Here is a 19,626-nt window from a genome sequence, read left to right as displayed (position 1 = left end):
CACAAAAGATATCACTGTTCAATGCAAAAACACTATACCAATATATGTTGTGGTTTATAATACATCATGTTACCTCAAAGGTTTGAGAGGAAGAGGAACCTGTTATGATAAACTCAGGTGTCTCACTCATACCTAGTTCAGGGCCAATGTGACATTTTCTCACAAGTTCGAACTTCAGCAGCAGGAGAGTAGTGTTGTCAGAATTCTCTGAGTCACAAAACAAGGTCCCGTGTGACTTCCTGTGCAAACCAGGAAGGGAGTCAGCAGCCCCTGTGTAGTGACGGTCCTGGTGGGTCACCTGCTCGGTCACCTGGCTGACACAGGACAGGGGTCACAGTGCAGTGGCTCTTCCCTCCCCTGGGTCCCCCTTCAGCTGCTCTGACTCCTGGGCCAGGTGTGTGCTCAATGTGACATCTGTCCTGCCCCTCCTCCCTTAATGTGACAGATTTAGTCACAGGGGCTGACCTGGTTTGCACCATAACCACCTTAGCTTCTCACTGTCCTTCCTGCTCAGACAGACCAGACCCTTCCCCCAGGGCATGGACCCTGCTGTCCCCATACTCATGTCTTCCTACTACTTCCTCTTCCCATTCTGACCGAAGCTCCAGGGTCCCCTCCAGAGAGACCCCTGCAGCCTGTCCCCACACAGGACCTGCCTGAACATTATTGTCTAATCTCATCTTATTCTCTGAATACTACAGCAGCTGCACAATTGTTCCCCTGTAATTATTTTATTGATTGCTTAATTGATTTCTGTTATTTCCCTCATTAGTCAGGAAATGATTTAATGCAAACACACAGGACAATGTGAGACGAGGGCAGACAGGAGATCTTTTCCTCCTGCAGCAACGAGTCCAGGGTCCGATGGTTGTTCTACAGACACCCACCGGCCCTGTGAGTTCCTAACGTCTCTCACTTTCTGTTCCACCAGCACCACTGTGCAGGCTCTGCTCTCCTTCTTGTTGCAGACGGACCTCAGCATGGCTGCTCCCAGCACCCCGCACCCAGCACCCAGCACCCAGTTCAAGGAGAATGGCACTGCACAAGTCTGGTCTGTTCCATTCCTTCACAAGAGCTCAAGCTCTTAGGGAAACTATCCAGCTGGGTGACACATCCATGAGTCAGCACAGAGTTACAAGTTCAATACCCTCCAAGAGGGACACAGAAAGAGCAATAGTCTAGCTGTTGAATGAGGATAGGAGACAACACACAGCCACCATGCCCATCCTGCCCCAGAGAACGGCCGAGGGGGATGTAAAGGAGATGAAGCCAAGCTGAAGGACGAACCACAGAGAAGATCCGCCAGGTAATTGGCTTCACCATCTCCTCCAAAGCCAGAGCCCAAACCTAAAAAGGCCCCTGCAAAGAAGGGAGACAGGTACCCTAGGGAAAAAGGGGGAAGCTGATGCTGGCGAGGATGGGAATAACCCTGCAGAAAATGGAGATGCCAAAACAGACCAGGCACAGGAAGCTGCAGGTGCTGGAGATGCCAAGGGAAGTGCGTGCATCTTTGATGACTTGTTTTTCTGTGACTGTACAGTTCCAAATACTACTTTTTATAAAGTTTTATAAAAATGCATACTTTTTAAACTTTTTTTTAAGCTGTGTTGTTAGCACACAGAACACGTCACTGTTGTTTTGGGGAGAAGGACACAGAGGAAAAATAGAATGTCTCCAAAGCTGGACAGACACGGGGGGTGGGAACAGTATCCCTTCTAGTTTTGAGAGACTTCCTTTTGGCTCCCGGGAGGGGGGATCCCGTGGGGTTGGCACACATAGCCCCCCTGGCACAGATGCCTTGTGGTGTGGGAAAACTATTTGTTTTTATGTCCTTTGTCCCTCCCCTCTTTAAGCATAGACTTGGCTCCCTAAAGCCCACAGAACTGCTGTGACCTGACTAAAAACGAATTGGTCACCATATGTTCGGCAATCAGGGCTTTCCAGTGTCACCATGGAGATGGCATCCCTCCACAGAGCAGCCGTCCTCTTTCCCGTCGTGGATCCACAGGTTGCTAACTCTGCCATTTTCATTTCATTTCCTGAAAGTCAGTGTCGGCTTGTGAAAAGCTGTTAAACAACACGCCAGTGTGAGATGTCAACCCACACTCTAAACTGTCCCCATTCAGAGCAGCAGAGGAAGATGTAGCCGGGTTTTACAGTGGCTTTCTGGTTGGGCAGTCCACAGACCACGGGAGTGTGAAAGTTGTTATGTACAGTTAACGGTTGTCTGCTCACGTCCTGCCTGAAACACCAGGATTGCTTATGAAAAGCATCTTTAATAAAGCTGGATACAGTTTGGCTTGGGAAGAAAAGGACAGCATACAGGTAGAAGGTGGCGGTGACTGTGCTGTGTCACCCAAACCAGCATGTGCACCGGGTGCTCCCATTGCACACTGGCATGTGAGAGGCAGGACTGGTCCCGTTCACACGTCTTACCCAGGACGCAGTGTCTGGCAGACAGAGTGGGGCTGAATCACTGATGCTGGGTGGGCATCTCCTGTCTCAGTCTTTGGGCCAATTGCCACCAGCACCCTGTTTTCAACCTGCACTAGCGTGGCCTCAGTGAGAGGCAGTCCCTGTGTCCTTTGTCCCTCACGCAAGCCCCAGAATCAAACCATCACCCCCAGGGAAATGTCAGAGATGCTTCAGGTGGGCCCAGCCCTCTCCTCCTCCCAATGAGCCTGTTCGTACAATTATGGGAGATCTTGTGCCAGGTCTTGAGGCCGGCAGTGGTTATGTGGAGAACAGCAACCCGCCCTGGGACCAGCAGTCTGTGGATCACGGAGCTACTGCCTGAGCAGTAGGTTCACACTCTGCACCTGGATGCAGGACACACCTGCTCGTCCAGCAGCCAGTGTGGGGCGGCCACCAGGGGGCAGCAGAGACCACCTGACAGAGTCTCCTGGAGACTGGGAGTACCTGGGCCTGAGGAATTCTACCATGCAGGGGGGCTATTATAATTTATTTTGAACTATCTGTCCCTTAATTAATAATGAAAATAATTTAATTGTGGTAAACAGGAGGTCATTAACCACCACTCATACCTGTAGAAAGACTAGTAAGTTTTCTACAGTATCACATTTGCAACGGATGATGGAACATTCTCACTAGGTCTCTCAGATTTGGTTCTTGTGGAATTGGTCTCTTTGATTGCTACAGTTAACGCTCTCTAGTGGGTTCAGAACATGCAGACAACCGTCACCTCTGAGTTTGGCTATGGCCAGGCCAGCACAGGAGTGAGGCCATGTGACGTAGCTGTCTGCCCCACTCTGTGCCACCAGGGGATCAGAATCCCCTGGGAATGAGGTGAGGACTGCAGGGGCCTCCCCTCCCTTCCCTGAGTCTCTCAGGCTGAGCCCCCACCAGGAACACACAGCTCTCAGGCAGCAGCCCTGAGTCCTGGCTGATTTGCATACCCAGCAGCTCTCCCTGCAGCAAGGGGATAAGAGAGGCCTGGGAGGAAAGCTGCCCAGCCTCAGGGAGCAGAAGTGGGGCACCTCCACCATGGCCTGGACCCCTCTCCTCCTCGGCCTCCTTGCTCACTGCACAGGTGTGGTGCCCAGACCCCCACCCTCCCCCAGCCCCAGGGACCTGGACAGGCCTGACCCTGACTCTGGCTGAGCAGGGCGCTGCCTGTGGTCTCCAGATGCCCTTGACTCAGCTGTAGGATGAGGGGATGAGGTGCTGTACCCTCCCCTGTGCTCACTGGTCTGAGTGACCTGAGGGGCTGCACCAGCCAGGAGAAAGGGACAGGAGGGTCCTCGTTTCTTCACAGGCTTCATGGGTCATCTAGGTCCATGGGACACCCGGGCTGAGGCTGATGGCCCAGAGAATCTCTATAGTTCGCCAAACACGGGCAGGCCAGGGTGTCCAGGGAAGGGGTCCTTCATCTTTAAGCCCACCTCTCCTCTCCTCTCTTGCAGGCTCTGTGTCCTCCTATGAGGTGACACAGCCGCCCTCGGTGTCGGTGCAGCCGGGACAGACAGCCAGGATCACCTGTGAGGGCGACAGCATTGGAAATAAATATGCTTCCTGGCACCAGCAGAAGCCCGGCCAGGCCCCTGTAACGGTCATCTATGGTGATAACAACCGGCCCTCAGGGATCCCTGACCGATTCTCAGGCTCCAACTCGGGGAACATGGCCACCCTGACCATCAGCGGGGTCCACGCCCAGGACGAGGCTCACTACTACTGTGCAGCATCCAGTAGCAGTAGTGATGCTCACAGTGACACAGGCAGACGGGGAAGTGAGACCAAAACCTCAGTCTGAGTCACACTCTCCTCAGGCCCCACAAGCACTGCAGACAAAGCCCTGAGCAGCTCTGGCCCAGGCCCCATTTCTCAGGGCTCCCAGTGGCCCCTCCTCCCAGCCTCAGGCAGCTGTGCAAAGGGTGGGTCAGGAGTGGATTCAGGGCAGGTCCAAACAGGCCTGCTGTGTCTGGGCCACAGAATCAGTTCTGAAAAGAGGGCCTGGCAGAATGACAGACTGCTGGAGACCTATGCCCAGTAGTAATGGTCCTTGAATTTCTGCATCGTGGTGCCTGGATCACTACTTTGAAATATTCCGGATAAATGCCCAGAGTTGCCAGCTCGGCTGGGCCTGGCAGACCCCAGGCTCCATAGCTGCCTAGGACTCTGAATGGGGCCAACCAGTGTCTGCACACCAGCACCCCTGCTGGAGGCCTGGTGACTACAGCTGTGCCCTCACCAGGAGGTTACCCTGGGGCAGAGAATTGCCAGTCTCAAGGTCATTCTTTTTCCCAAGCGTGACTCAGGCCTGGTGACCACCTGATGCCAAGATCCAAGGCCCTGCCTCAGGTCAGAAGGACATAGCAGCCCTCAGCTGTGTCCCCCGCTGTCACCGCTTTGCCGTTCTCAGGTCTTGCCTATGAACTTCCTTCCATAGAGACCTCCTGACACCTCCCTGAGTGAGGTTCTCCATGTCAGAGGGAGTTTCCAGGGCCCCAGAGAAGAAATAACAGCCCAGGGGACTGTATGGGAGAGGAGACGGCCACACAGAGATGACACTCGGGGCATCTGCAAACATTCCAGCGAGACTGGTGAGAATGTGGGAGGAAACCAGCTGAGGCTGAGGAGGGAGCCACCCAAGGACACGGGAGGGGACGGTCACAGGTCAGCACTCCAGCCTACAGTGCTTGTGCCCAGTCCGGGGGGTGGGGGGGCTCCCAGTTCAGACATCAGGTGGACGAGTCAGAAGATCTCTCCCCACGGAGGGGAACTTAGTCCCCAACCAATATGTGTGCTGGTGACATGTCAGGAAGTGTCAGTGACAGCAGGCAGAGACAGGACGGATCTGTGACCAAAAAGTCACTGAATCCCAAATGGGAATCCCCAACGCACTGGGAGCCACACTTTTTCCAGATCCAACAGGAATCACCCCAGTGGCCCAGGAAGGATTGGGGACAGAAAATGAAGAGAGAGTTTCCATGGTGACGTGGTGACTGAGACCAGAGCGCACAAGTCCCCTGGGATCCACTAAGATGAAGATGCAGCTGCAGCAGGGCAGGGTGGGCCCAGGAATCTTCCCGTCTACTGCCCCTCCCAGGACCACACTGGGGGTGGCTTCACTCTTGTCCACCTACCACTCACAGCTCAGTGACAGTCACCACAGGAAGGCACCGTCTGTGATTCTCAGGGGACCTGCTCTCGCTCCAGCCCAGGTTCCTTGTGGTCTTGAAACTGCCCTCAGCCCTGCTCACATCTGTCCCTCCCATGTGTGTGTGGCCCACTCTGTCCTGACTTTTCTCTTCACCCAGGCACGTGTGGCCCCTGGACAGATGGTGACCATGTTCTGTCAGGAGCAGTAGTGACACTGGACATTACAATTGTGACTCCTGATGCAAACAGTCGCTTAACGCACAGGTCAGTCTCTGAGGTGGGGCTCCTGGACTGGAGCCTTGACTCAGCATCACTGTCTGGGGGACTCTGGGAAAATCGTAACCTCACAGTGAGGGCTCCTGCTCATGCGACAGGAGGAGGGGCTGGGCTGACGTCAGGTGGGGGTGCAGGTGACACACTCACCAAGGGTCAGCTTTTCTTGAGGGCTGGAAGTAATAAACAGTCACTCCACAGAAGGAGCTAAACGTTGTAGGATGTCACTCACCCTGCGGACAGCAGGGGGCACTGTGGAATTTGCCTTCAGGACTGATGGGTCTCATTTCCCCTGGACCCTCTTGTTGTCCTCCTATAACAGCACCCACTTCCCACCCAGGTGCCATTCCCTGCACCTAACCCTGTACCACTAATGAGCTCTTCATTTCGAAGCCCTTTTCTTTGCAGAAATTGCCTAGTGATGTAAAATAAATGAAATTTCATAGTTGTTAGCAATCTGGGATTGGTAGAATTTGCTTTCCATAACTCCACGAGATTGCTCCAACTTGCTGTATATTGAGTTGGTTCCTTTTCCTTGCTGAGCAGAATTCCACGGTCTGGGTGGATCCCGGTCTGTGTAACCACCCACGTGTGCAGAGACACCTGGAAGGTTCTCACCTTGGGAGACTGGGCACCAGGGTCCCAGGAACACACACGTGTGGGTGGTTTCTGTGTGGACGTCAGTGTGCAGTTGTCTGAAATAAATGCTGTGAACTGTGATCACTGGGCCGCATGAGAACCACTGGTTCGCTTCCTTACGAAGCTGCCAAACTCTTCCCAGTGCCGATGCCAGTTCATGTCCCCTCAGCCGGGCCTCGGTGACCCCGTCTCCCCCGGTCCTGCCATCACTGGGGCTTGTCACCTTTCCTACCTTCCCATTCTGACAGGTGTGCGGTGATCTCCCCGATATTTTAACTTGCATTTCCCTGCTGGCTAAGGAGGAGCATCTTTCCATGTTCTTGTTGCCATTTTCTGTCTCTTCCAGGACCTGTCTGTTCTTGTTCAGAAACCATTGACCGGTCTCTAAATGTATTCCATCCATTTGTTATCTTTCCACTCTTTAGTTTTAAGAGTTCTTTCTATACTCTGGGAGTAATTTTTCATTTGATATTTAGTTTGCAAATCTTTTTTCGCACTTCTTCTCCTCTTCATCCTCTTTCAACAATACCGCACAGCAAAGGAACAAGGGCGGGGCTGTCCCGGGCGGTCCAATCGTTCTTCCTTCAGTGAGTCTGCACCTGCTGTCATCAAGATACTCTGAAAATCTCTGGATCCCCCGCAAAAACTATGTTTCTTCCCTGAAACATAAGGAAAAAGTTGTTCCTGGAAGGTATGTGACCCATGTCACAGTGTGTGATCGTGGAATATGGCCTGTCCCTCACCGGAATGACCCCTGTCCCTATCAGCTCGCCCCGCCCGCGGATGACCTCCTCACTAGAGAGGATGAGAGACGGTTGTCCCCCAGCCCAAAGAGGCATCGGGGATCAGACAGAGGTGGGGGTGCAGGTAGTGATTCGTGGTTTAGCACTGTCTCCCTCAACACCCCAGAGAGCCCTGGGGAGACTGGGTACAGGCCTGGGAGAGAGGGCTTGAATTTAAATGCTCCCTGGCCCCACCTACACTCTGCCCCACTGCAACCGTCAAGGAGGACAAAGGGGGAAGGAGGGAGATTTGCATGAGGAGCCCCTGGCAGAGGATAAGAGAGGACCAGAGACCAACCTCAGTTGTGGCCACAGAGGCAGAACCCGAGACGCCACCGCCATGGCCTGGGCCCCGCTCCTGCTCCCCCTCCTCACCCTCTGCACAGGTGCTTCCTCACAGGCCCTGCCGGGACCCCGAGCTGGACCTGCCCCAAACCCTGAGCTCAGTCCAGCACAGCCCCAAGGCAGAACCTGCTGGTCTCGGTTCTTTATCCTCAGCCTCCCCCCCTCTCCTCTCTTACAACCTCTGTGGCCTCCTACGAGCTGACCCAGTCGTCTCCCTTGTCAGTGGCCTTGGGAGAGACGGCCAGGATCACCTGCACCGGGGATTTACTGGATGAAAAATATACTTACTGGTACCAGCAGAAGCCAGGCCAGGCCCCTGTGCTGGTCATTTATGAGGACAGCAAACGGCCCTCGGGGATCTCTGACCGATTCTCAGGCTCCAGCTCAGGGAAGACGGCCACCCTGACCATCAGCGGGGCCCTTGCCGAGGACGAGGCTGACTACCACTGTCTCTCAGATGACAGCAGTGATAATCCTCACAGTGACAAAGGCAGACGAGAAGTGATACACAAACCCCCTTCCCCATCTGTGTCACACTCTCCTCCAGCCTAAATAGGACCAGAGACAAAGCCATGAGCAGGTCTGGCCCAGGTCCCCAGACCTCAGATCCTCAGGCTGCCCCTCCTCAGCCTCAGGCAGCTGTGCAGAGGGTGGCACAGCAGGGGTTCAGTCTCACAGGACAGGGAGGACCTGGTGTTTCCAGGGCCTGCATGTGAGTTACAGACAGAGGGCATGAGTGGAAGGACAACAGACCACGACACACATCCAGTGCTAATTGTCCTTGATTATCCTTGTAAAGGCGACTGGGCCCCTCACTGGTCACCTGTCCTGGATTTATCCCCAGAACTACCAGCTCAGCTGAGCTCAGGAGGCTCCAGGATGTTGGCACCTGTGTTCTGAACAGAGTAAAATCTGCACAGGGGACTCAGAGGATCCACCTGCATCACCTCCTCAGGGCTGACCCTCCCGCCCTCCCCTGCTGGGTCCTGGCAGCTCCCAGCTCTGTCCTCACAGGGAAGTGCTGATGGTGAAGAGAACCTACCCTGCAAGGTCAAGCCACTCTCAGAGGGTGGCTCAGGGTCAAGATGACTTTACACCTGAGTCCTCACTTGTCACCCCGTTGCAGGTCCCCACTCTTAACTCCCATGTTTACCCTGGAAAGATCACCCACAAACCCTCTGCATGAGGTTCTCCATCCCCTGTGTGCCTCCAGGGAACTGACTGCCCATTTCCTGAATCTGATCAGCACATGCAACAGGGTGCAGCCAGGGCCCCCCACAACGAGGGATTTATACTGGGGTCCAGAACTCAGGGTGTCCAGGAAATATTAAAAATATAGGATGTCCTCACCCCCACACGTCTGAACTGGGGGATGGGACACATGGAGCAGGGTCAATGAGAGTTGTTCTGCATAGCAACAGTTTTGTAGATAACCTCAGGCAGGGTCATTTAGCCTATCTATGACTATACCTGGTTTCATGGATACGTTAAATGGCTGTGGCCGTGCTTTGAGCCAGGGAGATGGGAGTGACTTCAACCCAGGATGGAACTGGGAGGCAGCTTCCCTGGTTGGAGCGCCTGCACCTGCCTGAGAGCTTGGAGATGATTGGCTCCATGCCATGGGGCCATGCCAGCCCAGAGTTACTATGGCAGCGCAGAAAAGCTGGAAAGGTTCCGGAATGCTGGCAGTTGTAGCCGATCATGGGAGGAGTTGGAAATGGGGCTGCAGAGGAAGATTGGCACAGGGATTTAAACACAGGAGTGGCAGCCATGAAAAAGTTTGGAACCCAGTGGCCTTGGGGTTCCCTTTGCCACGCAGCTTAGGAAGACGGAAAATAGATGTGGCAGCGATGCAGAGCTCTCCCTTAGCGATGAGGAAGCATGAAGGAGAGACGTTGCAGGAAGAAAGGGGTGACAGGACCCTTGCTGATTGGCCAGCAGAAGGTGCCGAGTGGGTTTGGATTAAGAACTGGAGATCGCTGCAGCTACACAGCTGATGGTGCTGGGAACCGAGGGAGGCCGGCCATGGATTACTGGAACGAAGCAGGGGCTACCTGAGCCACAATCCTCTATTTCTTTATCTGAGATATGGTACCCCAACCTGGCAGAGGGGGAAGGAAGGACTGTGGCTTCGTGCGTATTCTTAGGGACTTTGGGATGTCAATGAAGACATTAAGTCATTCCTCTAAGACTACATAACTTTTGAATAAATAATTCCTTTCCTTTTCACCAATCTCTGACATTGAGAGCTATAATTTGCTGGTGGCAGGCAAGGCGAACCTAGTACAGGGGACCCAGGGAGAAGATGGGGTCCATTTGGTAATAGTATATCTCCCCCACCCCGGGTCTGTTCTGTAACACACACAGTGTGAGGAGACCCCCTGAGGCCACAGAGAACCACCCAGAGACACGAGAGACCACCTGCCGAGCTCACACACACAATCAGAAGTCACACTTGTCCCGCAGTCAGAGAGGACAAGTCCCAGTCAGGACACAAGACAGACCTGTCAGAGAGCTGAGCCTCCAGGTGGGAAATTAGCACCCGACTCCTCGCTGCTGTGGTCCCACCTGCGAACGTGTGAGCACAACGGACGAAGGATCCAACTGTTTGCATTAACTCGAATGAATCTGCAATAACCTGGAACAGCAGCCAAAACACACATAGAAACACAAGTATTGTTCACCAACAAGGGAATATTCACCAAGTCCGGTGTCGCATCAAATATTCCTGATAGGAATCTAGAAAATACGAGCTCTGATAAGCAACAAAATCAGCCAATCGTCCTGGCCGTGAAACGTCACCCGTGATTGGGTGGTTAGTGACAGACATCATGAATACTCGTGTTCCCTGGTTCCGGTGGGCAGGGGAACGCTGGAACGCGGGAACTGCAGACCAGGAGGACGAACACCACGGCCAAGTCAGCACACAGATGCGGAAACTGCAGCGTCTGAGACAAATGACCCTGATGGGACTGATGGCAGGTTCACCACCGCGGAGGAAGACAGTGAATAGATGACGTGGAGGAGACACTGCAGAGAGGAGACGAGACTGCAGACACTAACCTCACTGAACACACACAGAAGTGTCAGTGTGCTGGAGGGCATGAGGGAGCCTCACGTGCCCGGGACTGCAGTCTCTGAGGCAGAGAAGTTTGGGGGAGGTAGAAATATTATTTGCGGAAATACTGGCCAAAAATGTTCACTCGTTATTCTTCACAAAGGGATGCAATTGCCTAACTCACAAGCACAGATCACGGTTTGAGGTGAAATATCCCAGGGTGGCACTCACAGGTGGTCAGGAGACCCAGGGCACAGGTGTGAGCACTGGCTTGCAGGGGTGACAGGTGGGCCCCATGGGGGCCCTAGAAGTGTGAGTGTGAGGAGTGGACGCCCCAGGTTGGGAAGGGCAGAGAGGAGCTGCTGTGGTCCCCTCAACTGGGGGCAGTGGTGGGCGTGTCTCAGGCACTGGACTCCAGACCTCTCTCTACTGTCTCTCAGACCAAACTCGGGGAGTGACTCCCCGGTCTCTCTGTCTGTGCACATGAGTCCCCGCAGGGCTGCACCATCACCCCCAAGTACAGCGCCTCCAGCATTTTGTACGTGAACTCATTCTACTGCATCCTCAGCACCACCAGGGTGACAACCAATGTATTTGTCCAGGGTAGCAGGTAAAAAGTGCTTTCTCACCAAATATAAAATTTACAGTTTTGTAAACTAAAAGTTTTCTCTTCTGATACTGACAGTTGTCGAAACTCAACGGCTTTGGCCACGTGAGAAAATCAACCCTGACATAAACCATTAGAGACCCAGCCTGACATGAACCCTGCCCAGTCACCTGATGCCCAATGCCCCTTTGACACGGGACCCTGTGCCTCTGCCAGGGAGAGAGCTGCGGGAGGGTCCCACGTTTCCCACAGACAGTCCCGCGTGTCACTGGGAAACGCAGGTGCCGACAACGAGGACCTGAGCGCTCTTCAGAGCAGACTCCTGGAGGACGCACCAGGGAACAGAAAAGAGGGCGGTGACAGGGGTCCTGGGGTGGGACCGGCTGGCACAGGGCCCAGAGAGGGGCGGGGCAAGGAGAGGACCCAACCGCTCAGGCCCTGGGTTGGCCTCCTGGAGGGAAGCCTTGCTGCATCATCACTGCCTGGGGGACTCTGGGAGAATCATAACCTTGCAGTGATGGCCCCCTGCCCATGAGACAGGAGGAGGGGCTGGGCCAGCAGCACAGGGATGACTTGGGTTATTCTGATGTCGTGTTATTATGTCATCAGGTGAGAGGTGTGTATAAAACAATTCCCAAGGTTCACCATCCTTGAAGTCACAGGTGACAAACACAAGGCCCACCAGCTGAATCCGGCCCTCCACCTTCTTTTATGGGGCCCAGCACCTTGTTTCTACCTGGAGGCAGCGCCAAGCTCCATGCCCCTAAGGAGTAGTTACATTTATACAGTCCTAAAATTACATTCGGCCCTTTGAAGGTAACCTCGAGGCTGATGTGGACCCTGGTGAAAATGACTTTGACACCCCTGCATTAAGTTCTGAGAAGTAGCCATCTGATGAAGTAGCTACACATGTAGGATGATATTCATCCTGTAAACACCAGGGGGCACTGTGGGTCCGTGTTTGGGGAACTTAAAGGTTAAGTGCCCTTGGTTGTGCTCCAGTGCAAAGGGCATGACTGAGGCTGCTTTGAAGACACTTGTATTGGGTAAAATCAACTCTGAACAATGAAACCCACACCTGGACCTTCTTCTGACCTCGGGAAATCACCATTGGGAGGCTGTTGGGCTCAAGGTTGAGACAAGAGCTAAGACAGATACTTGTTGGGGAATGGAGAACAGATTTGCATTCTGTGCTCCTCCCTCTTGAGCTGCAAGGAGAGGATAAGACAGGGGCTTAGAGAGGCCAGTGCCAGCTGGGCAGCCTCAGGGCAGAGCTCCTGGAAGCCACTCCCACCATGGACTGGGTTCCCTTCTACCTCCTGCCCCTGGTTTTCTCCACAGGTCAGTGATCCCTTAGCACTTAGAGGTCCTGAAGCTCGATGTTCCTCTTCAAACACAGTTTTCAGGGCATCTGTCCAGTCTGGGCGCATTAGGCCTCATCCCTGTGTTTTCTGTTTGCAGGTCTCTGTGCGGAGCCTGTGCTGACCCAGCCCCCGTCTGCTTCTGCCTCCCCGGGAGCCTCGGCCAAGCTCACCTGCACCCTCAGCAGTGAGCACAGCAGCTACACTATTGCATGGTTACAGCAGCAGCAGCCAGGGAAGGCTCCTCGGTATCTGATGTATGTTAACAGTGGCGGAAGCTACAGCAAGGGGGATGGGATCTCTGATCGCTTCTCGGGCTCCAGCTCTGGGGCTGACCGCTACTTGACCATCTCCAACCTCCAGTCTGAGGACGAGGCTGAGTATATCTGTGGTGCAGACTATAGTATCGGTGGCCAATATGGTTAAGCCACAGTGACACAGACAAAGGGGAAGTGAGGCCAAAACCTACCTCTTCTGTCCCCTCTGCCCCACAGGGACCCAGAGTGACCCGCTCCCTGTCTAGCACCAAGATGCTGAGATTTTGACTCTTCTCTGTACAAATCCCATCATCCTGCACCTGCTCCCCAAAACACCACTAGGGAGAAGCAAAGGAGGGTCACAATTTAGGTCATTTAGATGACACTTAAGAGGGCATACCCACCCTCAAGAGGAATTATCTTCTGGAGTACAGACCCTTGTAGTACTGGATTCCCACACTACGAGAATGTTCTCGGACCCCTCTGTAGCAGTGTGCCGACTGGTGTTGTTGTGAGAGGCTGCGTATGGCTTCAGTGAATTTATTTGAAGACTCTTTCCACTGGTTTGCCCATTTCATGATGGGTGATTTATAAGTGCACCTGCCCAATCTACCTGAGTGTTCAGCCATTTTTGACCAAAAATAGCAGGACCCCCATGCCCCATTCTTCCTATTCACCTGAACTTGCCCCTAGCAACTGTGTGTTTTGTTTCCACAGATAAAAAAAAGTCCTCAAAGGGAATCTTTTGCCAACATGGAGGAGGTGAAACAAAAAATGGCAGAAGCACTAAAAGACATCAAAATTGATGAGTTCAAAAACTGTTTTGAGCCGTGGAAGAACATTTCAATATGGCACAAAATGGAGAGTTGTTTGAAGGTGACTGAAGTTCAAACGTAAGAATCAATGTTCAATTTTTAATAAGCAAATTCTGGGTTCTTGTGAGTCTGCCAGGGACATTGTGCCTCCTCTATCCCGGGCCTGTGGGAGGCATGCTGGGACAGACCAGAGGTCCCAGGCACAAACATGACCCCGGGAGAGTGGCTCAGATGATATGACCAAGTCCCCAGGAGCCATCTGGCCCTTTGCTCCCATATGGGGCTCTTCTCAAGGAAGGAACATAGACCTTGGTGTCCCAGGGGTGACCTTGGAAGTGGGAACAGTGACTGTGTTGATTCAGGACACCTTGGGGTGAAGCTGGGGTCCTGTTAGGACTGAGGTCCAGCAGGAAGCACTTGTCCCTCAGCAGAACCAGGACAGAGACCTGACCCACTGGTGGGAGCTGAGCTGGGTCCGGGAGGGAAATGGGGGCCTGTTGTGAGGTCTGGGGCTGGACCCGTGTGGAGCATAGCCTGGGTGCTCCAGCTGTGCCAGATTCTCAGCCTCTGGTGCCAAGGACAGCTCCACAGGTGGCCACAGGAGTTTTCAAGGGACAGGCCAGGACAATGTCCACTGGGACATGGGGCATGGGAGTGCTGACGTGGAAAATATGTCAACCACCTCCTACCTCCAGTCTCTGCCCTGTGGGTCACTGGCCTCAACTGCATCTGCGGGGCGATGGGGACAGGATTAATGGAAGGGCTGATATTCTGCTGACTCTGCTGGGAACTGAAACACCAGAGCCTTTCACTCGCGCCGACACCACAGAGTCATCCCGGAGCAGCTGCGGGCACCACAGCGATTTGGCCGCTGCTCACAGGTAGGTGAGCGGCAAGGCTGGGCACTCACCTGACCAGGTTCAGGTCAGTCCTGTCCCATGATCTGGGGGCTCATCCCAGGACTTCAAGCTGGGGTCTGCAGAATGGACATCGCCCAGGGTCACTGGTATATTAGGGGACAATTAAAGCTGCTGACAATAAATCCAGGGAGCAGCTGACACAGGCCCAGGACCTGCCCTTGGAGGCAGCTGGAGGGGATGTGGCTGAGGGAGTGACAGGCAGCAAGCGAGAGTGTGGTGAGCTGTCCCCTTCCCTCGGCGCCTTCTGCCCCTCTCAGACTGTCACTCTCTGTCTGTCTGTGTGTCACTCTGGTGACATCTGGGTCATCCCTCCAGAGCATGTGACCCTGTGTCACCTGACCCCAGTCACACACCCCTTTCTCCATGTTCTTCCCGGTGCACGGGGTGCGTGTGTCTCTGTGTTTGTCTGTCGTCTCCATCACCTTAGTGCCTGGTGGAGGTGAGCAGACTTTCAGGTGATATTTTCACACATGCACCTTCTTTTTGGTGAAGTGTTTGATCAGATATTTGCATATTTTTAAAAATTCGGGTCCCAGCCTTGTGTGTGTGTGTGTGTGTGTGCGCTTGTGAATTTGTTCTTATGCACTTTATTTATTTGTTTGTTTATTTTCCTCCCCAAATGTCTTTTATTTTTCTCATTCCTTTCCGGGACAGAGAAAGGGAGAGAAAAGAAGGGAGAGAGAGGAACTTCAGTGTGAGAGAGAAGCATTGGTGGGTGGCCTCCCGTCAGCACCCAGACCAGGGACTGAACCCCAAACCTTTTAGTTACAGGACAACGTTCCAACCGTCTGAGCCACATGGGCCACGGCTCTGCACTTCTGTCCCAGGTGCAGGCTCATGCGCCCGCCACAGCAGTCAGGATTCCACGCAATCCCATCGCATGTGGACTCTTCCTGTTTCCCTGTTACAACATCCACCTCCCCCCACCCACCCCCTCCCCTGCCCCTCAGCCCTGCAGCCATCCCCTGGTTCATCTCTCAAATTCTGTCATTTGAAAACTTGTGTATAAATAGAATCCTACAGAACATAACATTTGTGGCTGGTCATTCATTCATTGTTTTCATCATAGACTCGTCAGTGGTGTTGTGTGTATCCATAGTCCACTTTTTTGACTGAATAGGATTCTGTGATTCGCATGTACCAAAGTCTGTTTAACCATCGCCCCCCAGGACATCTGCAGTGTGTTCAGTTTGGGGCTCCTGAGTGTAAGGGCTGCTCTGAACTGAACGTTTGCATCTTCCGAAGCTCATCCGTTGAAGTCCCTCCTCCCAGTGGAGCTGTATTTGGAGAGGGGGACTCTGAGGAAGTAACAAAAGCCAAATGAAGTGTTCTGGGAGGGGCTCTGGTCTGAAGGGATCAAAGTTCAGAGACTCTCTCTCTCTGTGTCTCTCTGTCTCTGTCTCTCTGTCTCCCTCTGACTTCCAAGTTTAAGCAGCTCGGTGCTGTTTGGCTACCACAGCCTGAGGGGACGAGACAGGTGCTGTGCACACTTGTGTACGGGCTTCTACGTAAACATAACGTGTTAACTTTCTGAAACAAACGCCCAGTGCTGCAGTGCCTGGGGGGCATGGTGCCTGCATGTTCATGTTACACTGAGCGCACGGCTGGTTTCCCGCTGTGGCTCTGCCGTCTCACACTCCTACCGGCGACGCGTGACGGACCCCCTTCTCGCGACCTGCCCAGTGTACTCCGGTCAGTCTGATCCGCTCTCACAGGTGTGCAGGTGTCTCACCATGGTTTTCATTTACCTTCCCTGGGGGCTACTGATGGACATTTTTTGTGTGTTTTTTGACATCTGTATATTTTCTTTTCAACTCTCTATTTATGTCATTTGCCCATTTTCAAATAGAATTTTGTTTGGTTTGTTTTTTTAAATTTTTAAATGATTTGAGAAAAATACGCATCTATCGCCCCACCCCCGTGCACTCATTGGCGACTCCTGTGTGCACCTCAGCCAGCGATCGGAACCGAACCCCTGGTGCACTTGGATGCCCTTTCACCGACGGAGCCCCCAGCCAGGGCCATTTCCTTTCCGTATTAATTAGTGTGAAATTTTATACACACAGTTCCTTGAAGGGTTGGGATTGCCAAGTATTTTCTCCCACCTTATTGTTTTCTTAAATTAACTCCATAAAAGGGCCTTTTGTAGAACTAAGTTTTTAATTTTAAAGGGTTTCCATTCACCTTCTTTCTTTCTACATATCTAGCATTTCCATGAAGTCTAACATCTCTTGCCAAGACCAAGATGCAAAAGACTTTTCCATTTTTTAAAAAATACTAAAAATTTCCCCAGAGGCACATGACCAGTTTCCCTGGGCCCTTGAGGACATTCCGGCCTCTTACACCAGCTTGACCACTGTCCCTACCATCCCTGCTTCCAGCACCCCCACCCCACAGCACACTGTGATCTCATCCCTGCAGGGGACTGAGCCTTCTCCCCTAGACCAGACAGGAGACTCTGCCCAAGTGTGGGTGCAGGGGCCGGTCAGGGGTCAGCATGTCTCACTCAACACCACAGAGAGCTCTGAGTAACCTGGGCACAGACCTGGACATGAGGACCCAACTTTAAACCCTCCACTGGCCCCAGCTGCTCTCTGCCCAGCGGGTGCCACTCAGGAGGAAGGAAGTAGATTTGCATGGCACCCCTTATACAGGATAAAAGAGGCCATGAAGCCATATTGTCAGCCGTGGGCCAGAGGAAGATCCTGGGGACGTCTCCACCATGGCCTGGACCCCTCTCCTGCTCCCCCTCCTCACTCTCTGCACAGGTGCTGTGTCCCAAGGCTAAGCCCCCAAGGAAACCCGGGAGCAACCTGGCCTTGACCTTTTCTCAGCACAGAGGACGTGAACCGTGTGGGAAGGACACCCTCATCCTCACACTCACCTCTCCTGTCCTCTCTCACAGGTTCAGTGGCCTCCTCTGAAGTGACTCAGACACAAGCAGTGTCTGTGCCCCCTGGACAGACGGCCAGGATCACCTGCCAGGGACAAGCCCTATGAAGCTACTATCCTACCTGGATACAGCAGAAGCCAGGCCAGGCCCCCGTGCTGGTCATCTATGGTAACAACTATCGGCCCTCAGGGATCCCAGACCGATTCTCTATCTCATACTCAGGGGACACCAGCACCCTGAGCATCAGCGGGGCCCGGGCTGAGGTCGAGGCTCAGTATTACTGTGCGGTGTGGGATGGAAGTAGTAATACTCACGGTGACAACAGGCAGGTGGGGAAGTGAGACAAAAACCACTGACGGTGTCACACTCTCTTTCAGCCCAAAAAGGTCCGGAGACAAAGCCATGACCTGGTCTGACTCAGGCCCCAGGTCTGAGATCCCCAGGCTGCCCCCTCCTCCCAGCCCTCAGGCAGCTCTGCAGGGGGCGGGCAGGAGTACATTCAGGGCTGGCAGGACCGGGATGTCCTGTGGTTTCAAGGCCAGGGTGTGAGGAGGGACACAGGGCCTGAATGGAAGGACAGAGAGGGAGACACACACGCAGCGGTGAGGACACCGGATGTCCACACGATGGAGGCTTGTCACTCACGGGCCCACTGCTCTGAATTAATCCCTGGAACTGTCCCCCTGGTCTGAGCTCCTGAGGCCGCAGGATCTGACGGCAGCCTGGGATTCTGAACAGATGTCAAGGGCGGGGTGGGGAGAGTAGAAAGGAAAAAGGTTTGAGGAAATATTGGCCGAAAATGTTCTAGTTTAGGTAAACTTTAGGAACCCACAGATCCAAGAAACCCAACATACCCCAAGTACCGAAAACATAAAGGAAACAGCACCCACACGCTTCACAACCAAACCCCTCAAACCCGTGTGGCAGAGACAATCACAGAGCATCAGAGCAAACGTCGCCTTCCACACACAGGAAGACCTGTGGCGGGGGAGCAGCTTTCTGAGCAGAAGCAACGCAGCGGGAGGAACCAGGAGCAACGTCTTCAGAACACAGACACCAACCAACACAGAAGCTGTCGACTCTCCACTCAACCCGGAGAAATGCCTCTGAGAACGGGGAGAACCACCCTTGCTCACACGTACAGCCACGTACAGAATCGACCACTAGCAGACCCTGATGCTGAAGGAACAAAGGACTCCCCTCCGACAGAAGGGAAGTGACCAGACAGAAATAGGAATCCCCGCAAAGGAATGAAAGGCCTAAGAAAATGTAACTACGTGGATAAACAGAAACATTTTATTGCATTGTTTAAAGAAAAGAAGAGTAACAGAGTATGCTGTGATTTATCATGTACGTTAAAGGAAAATGTAGGACAATGTTAGCAGCAGTTTTCGGAGGGAGAAAACGTGCTGTAATGTCCCTGTGTGATGTGTGAAGCGATACAGCAGCACTAGAAGGTGGACTTTGGTGAGGTGGGTGTGTCCGGTGTGTTGGGAACCGCCCTGCCTGGTTTCAGAGGCTGTAACCCCCCATGATTAAGGCTGAGTCAGAGTTGGGACCATAAGCCACTAAGAAGATAAAGCTTGTCTCCCTGGCAGAAGTGCCACCTCTGCCCACTTCACCCTGCTTGGCCCTGAGCTTGGCCAGTTAGCCAATGACGGGTAAGAATCCTCAAGGGAGGATCAACCTAAGACAGGCTCTGGTCACGGAAGAGGACCGCAGGGAAGGACTCGGGGGGCTGTGGAAAAAGGGGGTGATGGACCCTCGCCCCTCGGCTTTGAAATAGCCTGAGTCCTCATTCTGTCTGCAAGAAGTCTCCTAATCTCTTGGCTGCCTTACTTCCCTTGCCTGACTTAAGCCTGAAGCAATAACAGAGGGCAGTGCAGTCCTGTGCTGGGAGGGGCAGATTCCCTGGGGAATCAGGCCTAACAAAAATACATACATTCCTGTGAAACCTACTTAATTTGTACCCTCAGTTTAAGAGATAAGGGTCCAGACCTGAGATGAGTCTGGCGCCTAAAGTTTTATGGCCCTCTAACTAATTGGCTGTAACTCAG

The 19,626-nt window shown here is 53.3% G+C and overlaps 1 long non-coding RNA gene, 1 pseudogene and 5 gene segments (V, D, J or C); all 7 read left to right on the top strand.

Moving 5' to 3' along the window:
• The window catches only part of LOC128781375 (immunoglobulin lambda variable 5-39-like), a 591,472-nt gene that overhangs the window by 361,035 nt on the left and 210,811 nt on the right, over window positions 1-19,626 (top strand).
• Window positions 1-19,626, top strand: part of LOC112310504 (immunoglobulin lambda variable 5-45-like) — a 715,836-nt gene that overhangs the window by 489,346 nt on the left and 206,864 nt on the right.
• The window catches only part of LOC139441033 (probable non-functional immunoglobulin lambda variable 11-55), a 511,832-nt gene that overhangs the window by 300,122 nt on the left and 192,084 nt on the right, over window positions 1-19,626 (top strand).
• On the top strand, window positions 1,219-2,146 carry LOC139441057 (non-histone chromosomal protein HMG-17 pseudogene; annotated as a pseudogene).
• On the top strand, window positions 3,478-8,879 carry LOC139441056 (immunoglobulin lambda variable 3-1-like). The segment is given in 4 exon segments: window positions 3,478-3,550; window positions 3,924-4,247; window positions 7,882-8,139; window positions 8,872-8,879. Coding segments are annotated over 4 exon segments (636 nt in total).
• LOC128781378 (immunoglobulin lambda variable 4-3-like) lies at window positions 12,588-13,229 on the top strand. The segment is given in 3 exon segments: window positions 12,588-12,664; window positions 12,785-13,136; window positions 13,179-13,229. Coding segments are annotated over 3 exon segments (449 nt in total).
• The window catches only part of LOC139441034 (uncharacterized), a 38,559-nt gene continuing 36,305 nt past the window's right edge, over window positions 17,373-19,626 (top strand). Inside the window, exon 1 of the long non-coding RNA XR_011651411.1 lies at window positions 17,373-17,444. This is a non-coding gene — a long non-coding RNA (uncharacterized lncRNA). The remainder of the gene's footprint in view (window positions 17,445-19,626) is intronic.

The sequence above is a fragment of the Desmodus rotundus genome, chromosome 7, assembly GCF_022682495.2.
Source record: "Desmodus rotundus isolate HL8 chromosome 7, HLdesRot8A.1, whole genome shotgun sequence".
Classification (NCBI taxonomy): domain Eukaryota; kingdom Metazoa; phylum Chordata; class Mammalia; order Chiroptera; family Phyllostomidae; genus Desmodus; species Desmodus rotundus.
This window is presented reverse-complemented; position numbering and strand designations above follow the sequence as displayed.